Source organism: Bicyclus anynana, chromosome 21 (genome assembly GCF_947172395.1).
Source record: "Bicyclus anynana chromosome 21, ilBicAnyn1.1, whole genome shotgun sequence".
Lineage (NCBI taxonomy): Eukaryota > Metazoa > Arthropoda > Insecta > Lepidoptera > Nymphalidae > Bicyclus > Bicyclus anynana.
Window position 1 is genome coordinate 1,626,368 of NC_069103.1, and position 19,919 is coordinate 1,646,286.

General features: G+C 37.8%; 1 protein-coding gene across 1 annotated transcript; it reads left to right on the forward strand.

Moving 5' to 3' along the window:
- Positions 1-551: 551 nt before the first annotated feature.
- On the forward strand, positions 552-19,048 carry LOC112047974 (protein arginine N-methyltransferase 1). Its single transcript, XM_024085300.2, has 8 exons — positions 552-908; positions 1,018-1,178; positions 2,174-2,338; positions 2,595-2,743; positions 3,416-3,563; positions 4,437-4,526; positions 5,901-6,050; positions 6,467-19,048. Exons 1-8 carry the CDS (start codon positions 845-847, stop codon positions 6,608-6,610), a joined length of 1,071 nt encoding a protein of 356 aa, XP_023941068.1. The 5' UTR covers positions 552-844; the 3' UTR covers positions 6,611-19,048.
- The last annotated feature ends 871 nt before the right edge of the window (positions 19,049-19,919 follow it).

Below are 19,919 nucleotides of genomic sequence, written 5' to 3' on the forward strand. Positions count from 1 at the left end.
TTATCAAAGGAAGTATTGACAATATTCGTAAATAATGATAAAAATTGAGCACCCCTGAGTCAGCTGTTTTTGTTTGTTGACATTGTTTAAAATACCTACTCGATTTGACTATAGGTACTGAAGTTAGAAAAACGTAACGAATTATTATTAGAGGTGAGTCCTATTTGCTGAAACACGTACTGAGTATTACTATTATTTTTAGTTATTAGTTATTATTGTAGAGACGTACTCCTAATTACTCAGTGGTCAGAGATTTTACATCTTAATAGTCAGCAAGCGTACATTAATTTTAACTAAGTTATATAAAGTCATTTGGACTAACTAAGGTACGATGTAATAATCCTGAGTTCGATCCAGAGTAACATTTGAAAAACATTTTTCTCGAATAAAATCTGTAATCGCCATTTTCCTCTGACTTACATTCAAAAATATTTCATATGCGGAAATAACGTCCAACATTGTCGTGTCTGTAGATACACATCTCCTAGGAGTATATATTCTTTGGTCAAACTGTTATTGGTTTTGGTTTACTCTATAATCTATGACGCAAATTCTTTTTTTAAAAAGAGAAGCTTGTTCGAGTTCTCTTTTGTAATAATTATTAATTAAATAATTTTGGTTAGAAATAGTTTCAAATTGTGATATTTAACTTTTAAGGTTATTAATTCAACTTGTGTTGTAGTTATAAGTTCACAAAACTCAGTTACCTGAAGTACGAATCCTCATTTAATTTCTCGTCTGTGACAGATCGATTCGGCGTACTCCGTTGAAACTTGAAATTATAGGTTATAGGGTTTAATTTTTATAGTGCTTTTTGTTCTTGTTCTCTCTATTTTAATTGAAAATGGAAAGCATGGATGTCGCGCAAGAGAGTACATCTTCCGCAACAACGCCAGCGACGGAAAATGGTGAGTTTAAATGCAAAAACAGAAAGGACGCCACCGGCATAGTGCGGTGAAAAACGTGTTCTTTTGTCTGGTGGCTTTTCGGTTTAAATGGATTTTGAACGTGTTATAGGGCCGGATAAGAACGTTACGGCTGAGGAGATGACCTCGCGTGACTATTACTTCGACTCGTACGCACATTTCGGCATCCACGAAGAAATGTTGAAAGACGAAGTCCGCACCCTCACCTATAGGAATGCTATGTATCATAACAAGCATCTATTTAAAGGAAAAGTAAGTGTGTCCTTTGTTTTCGTATTCATTTTCTGCTATTGCATTGTAGTGTATTAGAACTTTGTAGAATAGGCAGGGAGTTAAGTATCTCAGTGCAAGATTTAATACATTTAACTCCGGCCGCTGCGATATTGCGTTTTTAACAGGTCGTGATCGAATGGGCGATGTAACTTCGAACTGGCAAGGTTGTTGAGCTGCAGTGTTCTAAGGTTATGCCAATTGCTTGTCTTTGTACTGATGAGACATAAAACAAGGTAATTGTAATTAAATATATCCCATTCAACGACCTGTCAGAAACAATCACTGAGCGGCCGGACATTAGCCTCTACATCAAGCAGCAGTCTTTATGTATACACAATCATCTAACATGGCTATTAATATATTTTTTTTACAAGTTAGCCCTTGTCTACAATCTCACCTGATGGTAACTCATGATGCAGTCTAAGATGAAAGCGGGCTAACTTGTTAGGAGAAGGATCAAAATCCACGCCCCCTTCGGTTTCTACATGACATAGTACTGGAATGAAAGATTAAGAAAACCTCAATTGGCCCAGCCAGAGATCTAACCCAGGACCTCCATCTTGTAAATCTGCCGTGCATACCCCTGTGCCATGGAGGCTGTTGAAATTACTAAATTGGTTTAAAGATTTTATTTCACCAAAAAAGAATGTACTGTTAACTTAGTTAACATATCGAGTTTTTGCAGACAGCATGCATTATTGAAATAAAATTTTAATAATATTGTTTTTTCAATATTTTGTCCAAGTTTGTGACAATGTAGGATTTAATCAATTTCTTAAATTATTACTGGGCTATCAGTATTAGCGTCTTCCGTTGTACTTGAAATACTACAGTAAATACAGTATTAGCCTGCAACCAACAAGATACCTCGTGAGTAGAAATAGATAAAATGTCAACTAATGGCAGCTAATTAAAATACTTAGAGAGAAAGTCTCTACTATTACTGCAATTGCTAAATTGCTAAATATTTCCAGACTGTGCTAGACATAGGCTGCGGCACAGGCATCCTGTCCATGTTTGCTGCCAAGGCGGGTGCTGCCAGAGTGATCGCTGTGGAGTGCTCCAACATTGTGGACTATGCACGCAAGATCATTGAGGCTAATCGACTTAGTGATGTCATAGAAATTGTTAAAGGGAAGGTAAGTTTATTATGTCATCATCATCATCATTATAAACACATATTTGGCTCACTGCTGAGCTTGAGTCTCCTCTCAGAATAAGAGGGGTAAGGCCAAATAGTCCACTATGCTGGCCCAATGCAGATTGGCAGACTTCACCGGCATAGGATTAAGAAAATTCTCGGGTAGGCAGCTGCTTTCCTCACAATTTGTTTTTCCTTCAACATTTAAGACACATGAGTTATATGTCTCCTCTATAAATATTTATAATTTCCAGGTAGAGGAAGTTGAGCTGCCAGTGGAGAAGGTGGACATCATCATATCAGAGTGGATGGGCTACTGCCTGTTCTATGAGAGCATGCTGGACACGGTGCTATATGCGCGGGACAAGTGGCTCCACCCTGACGGCATGCTGTTCCCAGATAGGTGAGATGCAATGGCCTGATTATAGGCCTAGGCAAAGTTGTATAACACCAAGATATAACCAACAGGAGTGGAGTGTTAATGAAAAATTTGACAAAATTAGGAAAAATAGGCAAAAACCATGTTTAACAGCATGTTCCTGTCTTAAAGATTCTAAATAGGTTTGCAAGCAGACAATGTCATTGTTTGCACCCCACATAATATTATGCAGGGTGGCCCGTAATTAATGGATAAAATTCAAATAGGAGATACACCACCTAATTTTCTAAAACTAATTTGAATAATTTTCCAAAAATTCCTAGGGTGACAAAATTATATATTTTTTCGGATTTTTCAAATATTACTAACTTAAATAAGTTTTTTTAATGCTGCTGTAATTACGATTTTAAAGATCTGTTTTTCGTAAAATGAAGTAAACGAAATAAATTACGAAAGCACGGTAAATTACGAAAGTACGGTAATTACGAAAGTACTATTTTTAAACTGATTCAAGATATTTTAAAAACCAAAAAAAAATATTACATGGTCACCTAGGGGTTTTTGGAAAATTAGTTTTAGATAATTAGGTGGTGCATCATCTACTGTTTGCGTTTTATCCATTAATTATGGGACAGCCTGTATATTATTAGTTGCTTTTCCAGTGAATCTTCATGTAAAACAAATGTTTTCTTGTAGGTGCACATTGTTCATCTGCGGCATAGAGGACCGGCAGTACAAGGATGAGAAGATCAACTGGTGGGACGATGTGTATGGCTTTGACATGTCCTCCATCAGGAAGGTGGCCATTTCCGAGCCACTGGTTGATGTGGTTGATGCTAAACAGGTAATTTGCATTACCAATACTGCCGTATCATGACATAACATTTTATCTTAAAAAATATTATAAAAACAAAAAACCTGACTGTTTAAGCATAATGAATTGAAAAGCGAAAAATAAGTATCACAATATCTACATAAAGTTCTAAATAAATTATTTCTTTCTAAATATATTCAGGTTAATTTGAGTCATTAAATTTAGAAATTAAATATCACATGTCTCTTAACAGTGAAGGAAAAACATCGGTAGTAAACCTGCATACCAGAGAATTTATCCGCATTGGGTCAGCGTGTTGGACCATTGGCCTAACCCCTCTCATTTTGAGAGGAGTATATGTATTATCATCATCATCATGGGTTGATGATGATGATGATAATACATATGTACTTATGACTTCACTTGGGAGTGTTATCACTAAACATTATGTGAAGATACAGAGTAATGACCAGTCAGACCAATGAATACAGAGTAATGTCAAAGTTCTGCATACCAGAGAATTATCTTAATTCTCTGCGTGTGTGAAGTCTGCCAATCCGCATTGGGCCAGCGTGGTGGACTATTGGCCTAACCCCTCTCATTCTGAGAGGAGACTCGAGCTCAGTAGTGAGCCGAATATGGGTTGATGACGACGACGACAGAGTAATGTCATACCATAGCAGAATAATTCGCATAAGTTGAAATATATTGATATTTATGAGGCTTTCGGGAAAATCAAGTCATCAATATTAATTAAAGAATACATAAAAAACAAAAATTGTCACTATGTTTGAAGGTTATGTAATTTCAAAAACAATTGAAAGTTTTATGTAATTAGATGAAAAAAATTGATGAAATATTGTGTTAGTATTACTTACTAAAGTATTTATTTGTTTCTTGTAGGTTGTCACTAACTCCTGTCTGCTGAAGGAAATAGATTTGTATACAGTCAAGAAGGAAGATCTGAATTTTGAAGCCAAGTTTCTTCTGACAGTAATTATATCTAATTTTTTTTTTTGTAGTGTAATTTTTAATTTGATTCCATTATTTTCTTATTTTCATTTCAACTATAATTTAGCAATGCAATTTGCAATTACTATTAGTTTGTTCAATACAAAAATTCATGGCAAAGTTATATGTCAGGGGTTACATACATATCAATGATAAAAAGTAAAGTTGCTGTGAAGCACAAAATGCAAAATGTTCATCAAAGCATAATAACTTTGAGATTTTAGAAAAAAAATTATTCCAAAAGGGGCGTGGCTAGTTGCCACATTAGTTACTGGCAAAGATGTACCACCAAGGGAATTAGCGTTCCGGTACAATGTCATGTAGAAACTGAAAGGGGGTGTGGATTTTCATCCTCATTTAAACAAGTTAGTCCACTTCTATTTTAGATTGCATCATCACTTACCATCAGGTGAGATTGCAGTCAAAGACTGACATTATATCTAGAGATGCGTTAAATTTTTTTTCAACCGAGTACTCAGCCGAGTAACTCTGTTCAATCAAATTCCCATTTCGCGCGCGTAAACAAGTATTAATTCAATCCAAAATTGTTTTTTTCAAGTAGGCTTAGTTTTACAAGCACTTTTAAAACGTCAAGTTTGACTATTTGTAGTGACTCTACCACCAGATCAGAAGGCGCAGTCTCCTGTTGAACGCTGTTGTTTTAATTATATGTACCTAAATAATGATTTTCTTAAACAAGGTATACTCGGCATTCACCGACCGAGTTATTCGGCCGAGTACGAGTATCAAAAAATCCGCCGAGTACGCCGAGTACCGAGTATCAACCGAGTACTCGGCCCATCTCTAATTGTATCTATTAAAATGACATCTTTTAGAACCAGGGTGAAAAAGTAGGGTAAAATCTGAATGCTGCACTAAAATTTCTTGTTGGGCATTGGTTCGTTCAATGCAGGATTTTTTCTGATTCTAAATCTGAAATTAAAAAATTAAAAAAAAAATTATGTTTATACTCAGACCAATTATTATTGTATAGGACCTGCCTCACTAGCCATTATATTCTGTCGAAAGTATATGATCTACAATCTAATGCGATTATAAAAACGTTTCTCTATAGAATCAATGTTTCATAGTTGTAATTAAGATTGTTGGTTAAAATAAAAGCTCCATAAATAAAATACATTTTTGTTAAGTTAAAAAGTGTAAAAAATGGGAAAAAACCTCTAGTTTAGTATAAGATACCAAATCTAAGCTCATTTTTCTTGGGAAATGACAGACAATTTTGTTTATGAATTTGGGTTAATTACTGGTCTTTCTATAATTGGTCTGAGAGCTTACAATAGAATTGCTTTTACCCATCAATATAATATTATTGGTATGTTGGGTTCTGTACACCAGGTGCGCCGCAACGACTTCATCCAGGCGCTGGTGACGTTCTTCACGGTGGAGTTCAGCAAGTCGCACAAGCGGCTCGGCTTCAGCACCGCCCCGGAGGCGCCCTACACGCACTGGAAGCAGACTGTCTTCTACTTCGACGAGTATATGACTGTGAGTACACGTTCTTGTGATATTTGACTTACCATTAAAGTTATTGGAGTTTACTCTTTAAGAATAGATTTTACATATACTATAGTCCCCAGTATGAAAAAAATGTGGGCAGTAAAATTCGATGAACGAATGACGGCGTTACGTTTTTTGTGCGTAACCTGTTCTGCGCACTTTTCACCATGCGCTGCCGCTATCATCGTGCACATGCGTTCGTGCTGCTCCTCGGTTGCGCACCTTTCACTTTTCAGGCGTTAGTATTGAGTCGTACATAGTGTATGCTGCGTGTATGGTGAAGGAAAAACATCATGTGTGAAGTCTGCCAATCCACATTGCCTAAGCCCTCTCAGTCTAAAAAGAGACTCGTGCTCAGCAGTGAGTCGTATATGGGTGTTCAATGATGATGATGTAAATTGCAGGTGAAGAAAGGCGAGGAGATAATGGGCACTTTCTCGATGCGCCAGAACGCGCGCAACAACCGCGACCTGGACTTCGAGCTGGAGATCGCCTTCAAGGGCGAGCTGTGTCAGGTGCAGGAGAAGAACCACTACCGGATGCGCTGAGTGACCCCCCACTCGCTGGTCCCGGGGGCGCGTGACCCCGGGCGTGCGTGACCCCGGACATGCGTGACCCCGGACAATATGATTGTGGACACACATCGCTTGTTTGCTTCAATAATGTGATTTGTCAAAAATCATAATTTTACATTAGCCTTACAAGTTAAAAAAAAAGATTGTGTTAATACTTATGTAATTTTTAATGTAACTAGAGGACGCTCGCGAATGCACTTTTTACAAATCCGAATCTGTCAAGTACCTAGTTGTGGCGTTAAAGAGTAACAAACATCCATACAAACTTTTATTATGTTAATAATGTGTATAATTTTAAATTAACTTGAAAAACGCATTATTTGTGACAAGTTTTTTTTAAATTAATTTTTCTATGTAAAATTGTGTTTTTTTGAGATATCACGTTATTGAAGCAAATAGGCATTAAACACACAAAAACACACATACATACTGCCCTGTTGTGCTATGACATTACACTGTATCTTCAGATACGTTGTTTTCTCTATTGTATCTAAATGCATGAATGAGGTCCTCACCATTGACCTCTTATAAGAAAAAAGACGCACAATCATGTAAAAAATTTCGCTTAAAAACTGGCCAATTTTGCTCTGACAGTATTAGAATTATTGGTAAAGAAAATTATACCTAAAGGCCAATATAGTCCAATATTCAATAAACTCCCAAATTCAGAGCAAATTCCACTTTTAGGATTGAGTTTGAGGTTGAATTTGCAAATGCGACTACTTAAATTGAGTGCCAAGGAACTGTGTTTGGCACTCATTGAGTGGGGACGTTTTTTGGTCGCTGATTGTGCATCTACTTTTTAATAGGAGATCGATGGTCCTCGCACATGGTTACATATACTGGCATTTGAATAATATTTTTTTTGAAGACTAAAATACTGTGAGAAATGTATTCGTATTATACACTGTATCTTGCAAATATATTTGTGATTTCTCAAAAATGGTTGTTTTTTTAGATACAGTGTTTTGTCATGGTATGGCAAAGCCTCTTTTTTGTAGTAATAGTTAATGGACCAAGCCGATAGTCCACCTGTAGGCATAAAATGCGACCCACAACATAATATCTCGTGGAGACAATCAAAAACAATTGTCGACCAATAGCGGCCGCATCCAAAATATAGTTCTCTCTTTCGTATTAGGAATAAAATTATAGAAATTGTTTCGTAAAAGCAAAAATTAATAAGCCCCAATAGCTCAGTCATACAGAGGTCGGACTCATCACAGAGGTGGTGGTTCGATCCCCGCCCGGTGGACATTGTCGTACCCACTCCTAAAAATCTTTTCCGCCTAATTGGAGGGGAACGGGAGGGAATATTAGTCATGACCAGACACGGTCCAATTAAGATAACCTCAATCGAACCCAGGACCTCTTAGCTTATGAATCCACCGCGCATACCACTGCGCCACAGGCGAATTGGTATTGGTCGACAACATGTAATTTTTTGTCATTACGAGATTTATGTCGTGGGTCACATGTTAGGCCTATTAATGGTAAGTGGAAACCTTATAAACTGAGTAACATTTCACTTGCAAAGTACTAACCCTTGTGTCCAAGCTAAGGTGCAGGTTTGATTCCTGGACCAATGGAACTCTGTTACATAAAGCTTTACTACTCAAATTCCTCTCTATTTTATACAGATTTTCATGTCATTAAAATTTTCACTTCGACAATTTCATATATTGTATATGTAGAAACATTGGTTGCCGCATGTATCAAAGTTAAAGATGTCTCACAAAATAAACAAAAATGCACCTACATTTGGGCCCTTGTTAGACCATGTAAAAAAAAGAGATTGTGAATTAAAAAAGAAAGGAAAAACATTACCTATTACCTACATTTTACTATTTTTTGGTTTCACGCGTAAGGGGCCCTTGTAGTCCGGGGGCCCTATATCAATGAAACTGCTGATACGGCGGTAGCTTACGCCTCTGTACAAGAAAAAACATTACCTATTACCTACATTTTACTAATTTTTGCTTTCACACGTCCGGGGGGCCCCATATCATTGAAACGGCTGATACCTCGGTAGCTACGCTCCTGTAGAAGAGAAAACATTACCTATTACCTACATTTTACTAATTTTTGCTTTCACACGTAAGGGGCCCTTGTAGTCCGGGAGCCCCATATCATTGAAACGGCTGATACTTCGGTAGCTACGCCCCTGTAGAAGAGAAAACATTACCTATTACCTACATTTTACTAATTTTTGGTTTCACACGTAAGGGGCTCTTGTAGTCCGGGGGCCCTATATCAATGAAACGGCTGATACGCCGGTAGCTACGCTCCTGTAGACTTAACACTAGCTAGTAACACTTATCAATTCACAAATCACATCAAAAGCAACATTCAACAGTCATTATTTACCATAGTCATCACCATTCATAATCACTTGTCATAATGATCATCATTTTTCATCATACTCAAATTCCATGAGATTTATTACTTGAATAATAAATTAAATGAATCCAAAATATTTTATTTTAAGTAGTGCTCATTTTAGATATGGTTTTTAACCGACTTCCAAAAAGGAGGAGGTTCTACGTTCGGCTGTATGTATGTTTTTTTTTTTTTTTTTTTTTTTTTTTTTTTTTTTTTTTTTATGTATGTCCAGCGATAATTCCGTCAATTATGGACCGATTTTGAAAATTCTTTTTTTGTTTTGAAGGGTTTACTTCCAGGGTGGTCCCATTTTTTTCATGTCAGGATCTGATGATGGCATCCTGGAGAAATTGAAGGGAACTTTCGAAAGTTGTAGAGACGGCTAGTGCGTTTGTTAGTGTTTCCATAAGGTATTTTAAACCACTACAACTTTATGAAGGTTTGGAGTTGGTCTGATGATGGAGCCGAAACACAGACGATGGAACTCGTCAACGATTTACAGCAGTCACCTTTTGTTTGGACTTGATAAATTTGTATTGATGAGTACTTTCCACCTGTATGGGTTGTGACTGTATTAAGGGTCTGGTGATGAAGACGAGGGACAGTGAAGAGAACTCCTCGACGGTTCACAGTAGCTACTTCGTGTTTGGACTTGATAAATTTGTATTGATGAGCACTTTCCACCTAGATGGATTGTGACTGTATTAAGGGTCTGGTGATGAAGACGAGGGACAGTGAACAGAACTCCTCGACGGTTCATAGTAGCTACCTTGTGTTTGGACTTGATAAATTTGTGTTGATGAGAACTTTCCACCTAGATGGATTGTGACTGTATTAAGGGTCTGATGATGAAGACAAGGGACAGTGAAGAGAACTCCTCGACGGTTCACAGTAGCTACCTTGTGTTTGGACTTGATAAATTTGTATTGATGAGAACTTTCCACCTAGATGGATTGTGACTGTATTAAGGGTCTGGTGATGAAAACGAAGCACAGTGAAGAGAACTCCTCGACGGCTCACAGTAGCTACCTTGTGTTTGGACTTGATAATTTTGTCTTTTTTTTTTTTTTTTTTTTTTTTTTTTTTTTTTTTTTTTTTTTTTCCGTAGGGGGGAAAATCCTCATGGACACCCATGTTGGGTAGTGCCGGACTCTTACCGGCTAAAAACCCCTCCTACCTTCTAGACGTTTGGTGTTCCTGCCATAAAGCCTACCACCAACGTCGCGAGTCTTACTTCCCATTCTCTCTTTCATCCGTCTCCTTGATCTTCATTATAGTGTCCAGATAATTCCTAACTATATTCCATTTCTCACTGCATTCCAGCATTATATTTATTACATTATCTGCTGTCATCTCTTGTCCTAGGTCCTTCGTTGCTTCCTCTCTTTCAGCTCGGAACCGAGGGCAGGAAAAAATTGTATGTTCTGCATCATCATTGGGGTCAATGCAGTACATGCAATTGGAGCTCTCAGTTTTTTTTATGCGTGTTGTATACTGCTTAAAGACCCCATGACCTGTAAAGCACTGAGTCATTCCGAATGTAATGCTCCCATGTTTTCTGTTTACCCAGCTCTTAATATTCTTGATCAGTCTGTGAGTCCAACGACCGTCCGCAGATTGATCCCACTCCCTTTGCCACGCCTCTAACGTCTTTTCTCTGGCCATACTTCTTTCCTCTGGCATTTCCATCTTGTATGTTTTTGACCTTTCCCGAGCCAGAAGATGGATCGGAATAAGATTTGCCAATACAAGAGCAGCATCAGTAGAGATGGTTCTGTAAGCGCAGCATGATCTTAATGCCATGGTTCTCTGAGAGCTCAGTACCATTTTCCTGTACATGTCTTTATCCATGGCCGTCACCCATATAGGCGCCGCATACATTACCACAGATTGCATTGCCAAAGCTAATGTTCTCCTTTTTTGTGAACTTGGTCCTCGAGTGTTAGGCAGTAATGAAGACAATGCTCGGGTAGTTTTATGGGCCTTTTCACAGGCCATATTTAAGTGCTTGCTGAAGTTCAGCCGTGAGTCCAGAGTAACACCCAGATACGTTACAGTGGGAGTGGGTACCACCGGTGTACTACCGCACGTGAAATGGATATCCGCACGTATTCTCCTATTAAAGATAATGGCCACAGTTTTTTCCGGAGCAATTTCTAGCCGATTATGCGTCATCCATAGCATCACACTATACAGGGTCTCGTTACCTTTTCTTACCAGATCTATACTATCTTTAGCAGTCACTGACACTGCTAGATCATCTGCATAGCAGACTAATTTAACCCCCTCTGGAACATCTATTGACATAACATCGTCGTATAGAATGTTCCACAGGGTTGGGCCGAGAACGGAACCTTGAGGGACACCACCTCCGATAGCAAGTTTGGTTTCCTTGTTAATTTGAATAGCTCTCTGCTCTAGATAGTCTATAATGCTATTTACTAAGTACTTGTTAACCTTTTTTATTTTTAGTTTAGCTATTATTTTTACCCAAGATGCCGTATTAAATGCATTTCTCACGTCTATTAAGATCAAGCCGTTCCATTGGTTTTCTACTTTGGCAGCTCTTGCATATGATACAACTTGCTTAATAGCGCCAATGGTTGTTCTACCTTTTCGGAAGCCAAACTGGTTATCATTGAGACCACCTTTTTCGTCTATATCTCTTATTAGTCTGCTATTTAGGAGAGTCTCGTAAACCTTAGCCAGAATATTGATCAAGCAAATTGGTCGATATTTAGTAGGATCCGAGGGCTTCTTCTTTGGTTTGTCGATCAGAATAAGTTTAGCTAGTTTCCAGCGTTCCGGAAACTTCCCACTTTCCAGGAGTCCGTTGAATAGTGTGAGAAAGTAGGTAGAATATTTTAATATGACTCTTTTTACAACTTCTGGGGGCAGAGAGTCAGGGCCTGGCGCTTTTCCCAGTTTTATTTTATTTGCCGCTCTCTTGATGTCCCCCTCGCAAAACTTCAATCCTTTTAGATCGTCTCTGTCTTCATTTACTTCTTCTATATTTATTCTCTCTTCTTGTGTTGTTGTAAAAAGCTCTTTGAACACATTAATCTTTTCTTTGAGAGGTAAAGTTCTTTTTGGATTTGGTAGTTGGAGTTGGCTTTTTACTATTTTGTAGGCTCCACCAAATACGTCATCTTCTAAATTGTCACACATATTGCCCCACCTCAGTTTTTTTGCAGAAATTATTGCCCATTTCAGTTCATTTTTATGGATTTTATAGTCATGCTTCAGATCTTCTCTTCTTTGAGTATTCTTACATTTCTGAAACTTCCTTCTTTTTATTCTGACATCCTTTATTTTCGCCTGAATACTTTCAGTCCACCAGTAAGGTAACTTATAATCGACGTTACATCTGATTTTTGGGGTACTTTCCTTGAAAGCTATTCCTAGAGCATGGTCACATTCCTCATGATTTATTTCCTTCCCAAGTATTGTTTTTTCAAAGATTTCAAAAAAAATATCCATATCAGTCTTTCCAAACGTATATTTTGGTTTGTCTTTTATTTTTTCCTCAATCTTAGTTATGATGATTCTATGATCACTCATAGGAACATCATCCTCGAGGACTGACCATGTAATATTCTGTGTGGGCAAGTTATCACTTACAATAGTGAGGTCGATGTATGAGACTCCGTTTGGGCGTACGCAGGTTGGCACTTTTCCGTCATTGAGAATGTTGAGCTCTAAGGACTGCGTCCACTCCAGCAGGTCAATGCCTCGTTTTGTTGTGTCTCTACCTCCCCAACAGACGTGTTTGGCATTAAAGTCCCCAGTTATTATAAATTCGTTTGTAGGACATGCCAGCATCCTAATGTCATATTGGATGTTTTCCAAGTGGGTTAAAAAATCCTCATGGGTACATTTATTTGGGCTAATATACACACTGTATATGGTAGTATTTTTGGTCTCCACACAAATAAAGCAACCCACAGTGCGGTAATTTAATATATCATATTTTTTGCTATAATTAATGATCATAGCACTTAAATCCTCACTGATATATTGATGTTTATTGTTGGTTTTACATTTTGCTAAATTTGGTTCGGTAAAGGCTATGAAATCGCACTTAGTTTCATACGCTACTATCATGGCCATATCGTGGGCAGTGATACTTCTGTTCGCGTTTACTTGGAGGACTATGAATTTGGTTTCTTAGAGAACTCCATGACGTCTCCCTTCTTGTTCTTTCTGGCTTTACTTAGGGCTAGCTTAAAGAATCTACACCTACCACTACCTGCTGGATGACCATTAATGTTGCAATGTGGACAGAAAGCTTCATTTGTGCAGTCTATGGCCTTATGTCCATCTTGAGCACAGTGGTGGCATTTTTGGCTTCTATCCACGCCTGTGCATTTTGGTGCTACATGGTCATATGCCCAGCACCGATAACATTTTGTAACGTCAATTCTTTTTTGAACTCTACAGATACTTAGTCCTATTCTAATTTTGACATTTTCCAAGATTTTATCTGCATCTTTTTCGTTAAGAACTATCGTCGCTATTTGATTACCATTTTTCATTGGTCTTAGGGATCTCACTTCCAGTTGATCTATTGATTGATCTATATTTGCGTCGCATATTGCTGTCTTAACTTCTTCTATGTCTGCTGTACTATCAATATCCCTAATGTGTAGTGTACTTTTTTGATTTTTGACAAGCATCTTCACGTTCTTATTTTGTACCAAGTCTTTAATAGTTTTGGACACTTCATCAGCATTTTCTTTTACTCTTACTAATACGTCGCCTCTATTCGTCTTTCTCACTCCTTTGATCTGTTCTAAAACCTCGCTTCCTTTAAGACCAAGTTTTAGCTTTTTTAGTACATGTGCATATGACTCTGTATCTCCTTTAATAAGTATAATATCTTCTGGCTTTCTCGCCGTATTTTTACTTCTTTCTCCTTGCATTCTTTTTTTCGTTCTCAGGAATACTGAGATCTCTGTAGTTTTAAATATTGCTTGGAGGATCTTGCGCATAGTATTACTTTCTATGCCCTGAGGTGCGACAATCGATATTTCCGACATACCAAGATTTTTTGCAATTTCTTTGATTTCTTCACATAAGTTATAAATATCCTGTTGACTTCTTCCGTCTTGCTTATATGGATCATAGAAAAAAACAATTACCCTATTTGTCTTAGTTTTGCTTTTTTCTGTAGTCAGAATTGTTACTGATTGCTCTATTATATTGTAACTCCCCCCTTCACAGATTATCTTGTCTCCTTCTAGCACTTCTGGATATCTATTGATCACCCTTTTTCCGACTCTCGACTGCACTTTTGTATTGTCTTCACAAAAGTATACCACATTGCTGCGGACATCTCTAAATATATCACCGTGGTCTATTATAACATTTTTAAAACTATCGTTTGTCCATTCTAGGTGAAGTTTCGACAGCAGCTCGTCATAGTTCTTTAGTTCCTGGTCATTGAGATTGAATCTATTGTCAGGGATTTTATTTTTAGTGTATATGTAATCTCTTTCATTTCTTAATTCTTCAAATTTATTTTCGTAGTCTTCTTTAATACTTTTAATTTGAGTTTCTAATTCTGAGACGCGTAGTTCTTGTGTACTCTTGTACATATTAAAATCCTGTTGTAGTTCATAGAACTTTGCCATATCATATTTATATTTTGTAACTGTCTGTCTGACTAGGCTTGTTAAGTCCAATGCAAATTGTTTGATCTCTTGGTGAACTCTCTTATTCCCTCTAGTAAATTTTGCCAGTTCCTCTACCTTAGCCTTGATTTTCTTTAGTTCTTCTGAGGGTTCTATGTCGTTTGGTTGTACCATAGTAGGGCTCGATACTTTTTTCCTTTTCTTTGGCCGTTTTTCTTCTTCTACTCTTCTGTGTTTGATAAGTTTACTATCTTCGTCATCTTCACCGTTATCAGTATTTTCAGAAGCATCGCTTTCAATATTTGTTTCATGTTCTTGTGTTATAGCGAGTCCTGGTGGTGTTCTCTGTACTGTACCTCTTCTAGCGAAAGGGTCTTCAACTTTTTCAGCTTCCTCTCCTTTAAATGGCTTGATACATTTTGGCAAAACGTTGCCCCCCCCAGAATACGAGGGGCAGCCCCTTTCATCAGCCGGAGCTTCCAGGGGACGGGATTCTCCGGCGCGAGAATGCTCAGCGCTGGTACCCGCCTGGGGTATATGTTTTTTTTGTTGTGCTTCCATGTTATAAATCAAGATCTCTATAGATCTCCTCCTTCCCATCTTTCAAAGAAAAAACAGCCGCCCAATGTGGAACAGACGCTGACCAGACAGCCGCTCGCTCCGAGTACAGACGCTGCCTGGATTTGAGGTCTTCACCTGTAACCCTAGGCAGGGGACCGCGATATTCCCCGCAGTACTGGGACCCCCTCCGAACTTCGCCATCACGTGAGCCGGCCTACTGACTCCCGTGATGCCCACCCCCGCGACGTGGACGCGCCAAAGGAGATTTGTCCAAGTGAAACACAGAGAAGATGTCTCTGTCCTTCCTTGGACCGGGCTAACGGTCTTGTATGACCCCAAGACCGAGGGCTGATAATTTTGTCTTGATAAGAACTTTCCACTTAGATAGGTTGTGACTGTACACACGCAGTAGGTATGCTAACACTAAAAATAAAAAAATAAAAATTTTAATAAAAAAAATTCAACCGACTTCCAAGTCAAAAAATAACTTTAACTAAAAAGCAAAAAATAACATCCTACCTATGTGCTACCTTCTGATCAGTTTGAAGGCGGTGCCAAGCCAGTGATGTTTTAATTAAACACGTTTTAACTACAAAATTTCTGTGGTTCTTTTAGAAACAGCTTTAATTAAAACACGACACTGGCTTGGCACCGCCTTCAAACTGATCAGAAGGTAGCACATAGGTAGGATGTTATTTTTTGCTTTTTAGTTAAAGTTATTTTTTGACTTGGAAGTCGGTTGAATTTTTGTATATCAAGTTTGTCTATTTGTATTGACTCTACCTCTGGTTATATAAAAGAAATACTATACTCTAACATCAAAATACTATTACTGTTACTATGAACTACTTGTTGCATCACCACTTCAGCTTTGAGGCACTGGTGTGCACAAGGTATTTAGCTAGGGTAGGCACTATAATACAAATTGTACAAAATGGAAAATCTCTTCAGTGCGTTTTTGCATGTATGAAATGCACATCTCTAAATATCTCGAACGCCTATTATACAACCAGGACGAGACTATTCTATACAATCATATTGTTACGGGAGTCAAACTGAAATGGACCCTCCGCCCTAGGAGTTACGTCTCAAAGTTGCACTGTATTGATAATGGCCAAAACACTGTATTTAAAAAAAAAGCAATTCTTTTTGTACACTCAACTATACTCTAAAAGGCGTTTTTATTATTTTTTGTAACAGTTCAGTAGATCTAAATGTCACGAGATATTTCCTGATGATTTGGTATTTTGTGATGGCAGGAAATATTTTTGTTTACACCGCTATTGGTCGACATTTGTCTTTCTCTCTTCTCCAGTGACTTCTTCTCAGTCTAAGCAGCTCACCGTGACATTTCAAGACGAGAGAAAGACATGTGCCATCCGATATAGCTCTTTTTAATTGTGTTGAGACAAAAGAGAAAGCTATATTTCAACGAGATATCTACAGTACAATAGACTTAGCATACGATCAACGACATGTGAACAGGAATAGACAAAATGTGGACCAATGGTGGCGGAGTTGACCCTGTCCCATCTCTTTCGTTCCAACATAATGAAAGAGATAGTGGTATTTCCGGTTTGTCGCTATTGGTTGACATTTCTCTGCATTATATTTATTTGCATAGACATTTTATATGCGGAATAAGACGCTGGTTTCTCACGTCTGTTGTAAAGTTTGGTGTACAAAAGGAAATTGCTATCACTAACCGGTACCAATGGAGAACTAGGCTTAAAAGTTAACTATTGTAGCAAAATTAACTATTTTGCACAGTATTTTTAAATTGTAAGACATAGGTTTTGTATCTTAATGTGTAAGTAAGTTTAGTTTTACCAATTTTGTCACTATTTTTGTTTGAAAGGTGAGAGCGTATGTAATGGTGAGCAGCAATTTTTTTTCTTATTTAATAATGTCTCGTTAGTCGTAAAAAATCTTTTTGTAAAAATGGAGGGTAGATTAAGAACAGAATGTTTATAAAAGTTTCCGTCGAATTGCGTTGAATTTGGGCTGCGTCACTGTATAGTCTGGCAAGTTGTTGATGACACTCCCATGATATGCGGGCGACGGGGGGAAAGAAGTGCGGGGAGGTGAGGTGCATCAGGCGTGGATTTTTCATTCATCGCTACACGCCCCCCGCCCCGCGCGGATTATCGGGAGTGTTACGAACGAAAGATGCATCAGTCGTGGGTTTTTCATTCATCACTACACGCCCCCCGCCCCGCGCGGACTATAGGGAGTGTTACGAACGAAAGATGCGTCAGTCGTGGGTTTTTCATTCATCGCTACACGTCCCCCAGCCCGCGCGGACCATCGAGATTGTTACGAACGAAAGGTGCATCAGTCGTGGGTTTTTCATTCATCGCTACACGCCCCCCGCCCCGCGCGGACTATCGGGAGTGTTACGAACGAAAGATGCATCAGTCGTGGGTTTTCCATTCATCGCTACAAGCCCCCCCGGCCCGCGCGGACAATCGGGAGTGTTACGAACGAAGTTGCCAAGCTACAGTTAGTGACAGGGTTATATCGCCTCAAACCAATTATTGTATAGAACCTGCCTCGCTGGACGTTACATTTCTGCCAAAGTATATGATCAACGATCTTTTGCGAATATAAAAACTGCCTCTATAGTATCGATGTCTCATAGTTGTAATCGTATTCGTCGGGTAAGGAGCTCCGTAAAAATACCTATTTGTGTAGTTGAATGGTGTAAAAAACGGGCAAAAACTTCTAGTTTAGTATAAGACGCAAATTTCTAAGGAAATGAACAGCGCCATCTAATGGCATTACTGCACAACTGTTTCATTTCCTTACAAATTCGCGTTTACAATAACGCGATAGTCACAGTGTGAAAACATTGAAAATTTTCGTTGGACATTTTTCTACTATTCGTCTCCCCATGTAAACCGTTTCTCTACCAACCTACCCGTATTATATTCTGTATAAAAATTAATATTATAACTCAAATACAATAAATAATTCAATTAGTTTCCAATAAGGGGTCATACATATATTTTGTGTCAGGTATTTTAGTATTATGTAGATTTTTTTTTACTGGTGATTCATATTAGCGCTATATAATCCATTTAAATGTTACAATTTATGACTGACTATTGCATTCTTTATAGGATGCAATTTTATTTATGGCACATTCTTCTTTAACTTATAATTTAGGCCAAAAGTTATATAAACGTATTTGTAGGCAAAACAATTTGCTACAAATTATGATTTTACAATTTTTTGTAAGACGCATAGTTAACGAAATATCGCGAAAATAGTGACCCCAGAAAATTGAGGTTAACCTTCTATTGACCCCCCCACACAATCATGTCCCAAAAATAAAATTGCGTTCTCTAAAAAATACAAAGCTCATGTAATATTTCTATGGTTATCCATATAAAACTGGATTGATAGGCGCCACTAGTAATTTTTAGTAGTTGATATTAGAAGAAATTAAGGCTCAAAGGACTGGAACTCAGGGCTTTAAAGCCAGTTAATATATTTTTTAGAAGAAATTGGTTCGTTTGGTTGCATGTACTCGTAATGTATTAACGAATATAATTCTCACTTGTTAAATGTAACACTTTGATTACCTCTTGCCACATCTGACGAATTATACGAATGACCTCTAATAATTTACTTTTCGTACTTTCATTTTGAGTATCATACCAAACTGTCCACATGAATGGAAAATCGATTAAAAGCTTTCATTTTTAATTTTTATTAAAAAAAATGCTGGTTCGTTTTTAGGCTCTAAGCTGTAATGTAATGTCGCTAATGATGACTAGATTTTATGAAAATGTACAACATTATGATGAATAAAAAATTGCGATAAAATATGTCTAATTAGTTTTATTTACCACTAGCCCACCATGGTACTGGGGATAAAAATATAGCCTATGTTACTCGATGATAATATTGGCGTGCACTTCATAAATCCATAAATGCTCTGCCTACTCTGAGAAATCATAACGAATCTGTACTGGAGAAGAAATTTTGAATTTTGTACAATTTGTTCGTATAATGCCTACCCTAGTTACGAACCTAGTGCACGCCACTGGCTGATAATGTAACTTTTTAGTTTTCACCATTGGTTAATTAATTTTGAAAATCGGTCTTCAAAATGTTAGTTAAATTAACCTGTAACCATCACTATACAGAACTACATAGAATTATTAATCCGCAAAAATGCTCTTATATAGCCGTAGACAAAAGCTCAGTATTCCACAGCCCGAAAATGAATCAAATCGAACCCAGGACTTTCACTATCTACCGCACCCAATAGGACTGTTTCATTACAGGTAGGCGTAGGTATTTGTGAGTGCAACTTTTTCAAAAGCATGATGCATGAGAGCCGTGATAGCCCAGTGGATATGACCTCTGCTTCCGATTTTGGAAGGCGTAGGTTCGAATCCGGTCCGGGGAATGCACCTCCAACTTTTGAGTTGTGTGCATTTTAAAAAATTAAATATCACGTGTCTCAAACGGTGAAGGAAAAACATCGTGAGGCCTGCATACCAGAGAATTTTCTTAATTCTCTGCGTGAAGTCTGCCAATCCGCATTGGTGGATTAATGACCTAATCCCTCTCAGTCTGAGAGGAGACTCGAGCTCAGCAGTGAGCCGAATATGGGTTGATAATGATGATGCATGTTTAAGTGGGTTTTTAAGTATTGCATAATAATTTATAATATGAAAACCAATTAGTATTTT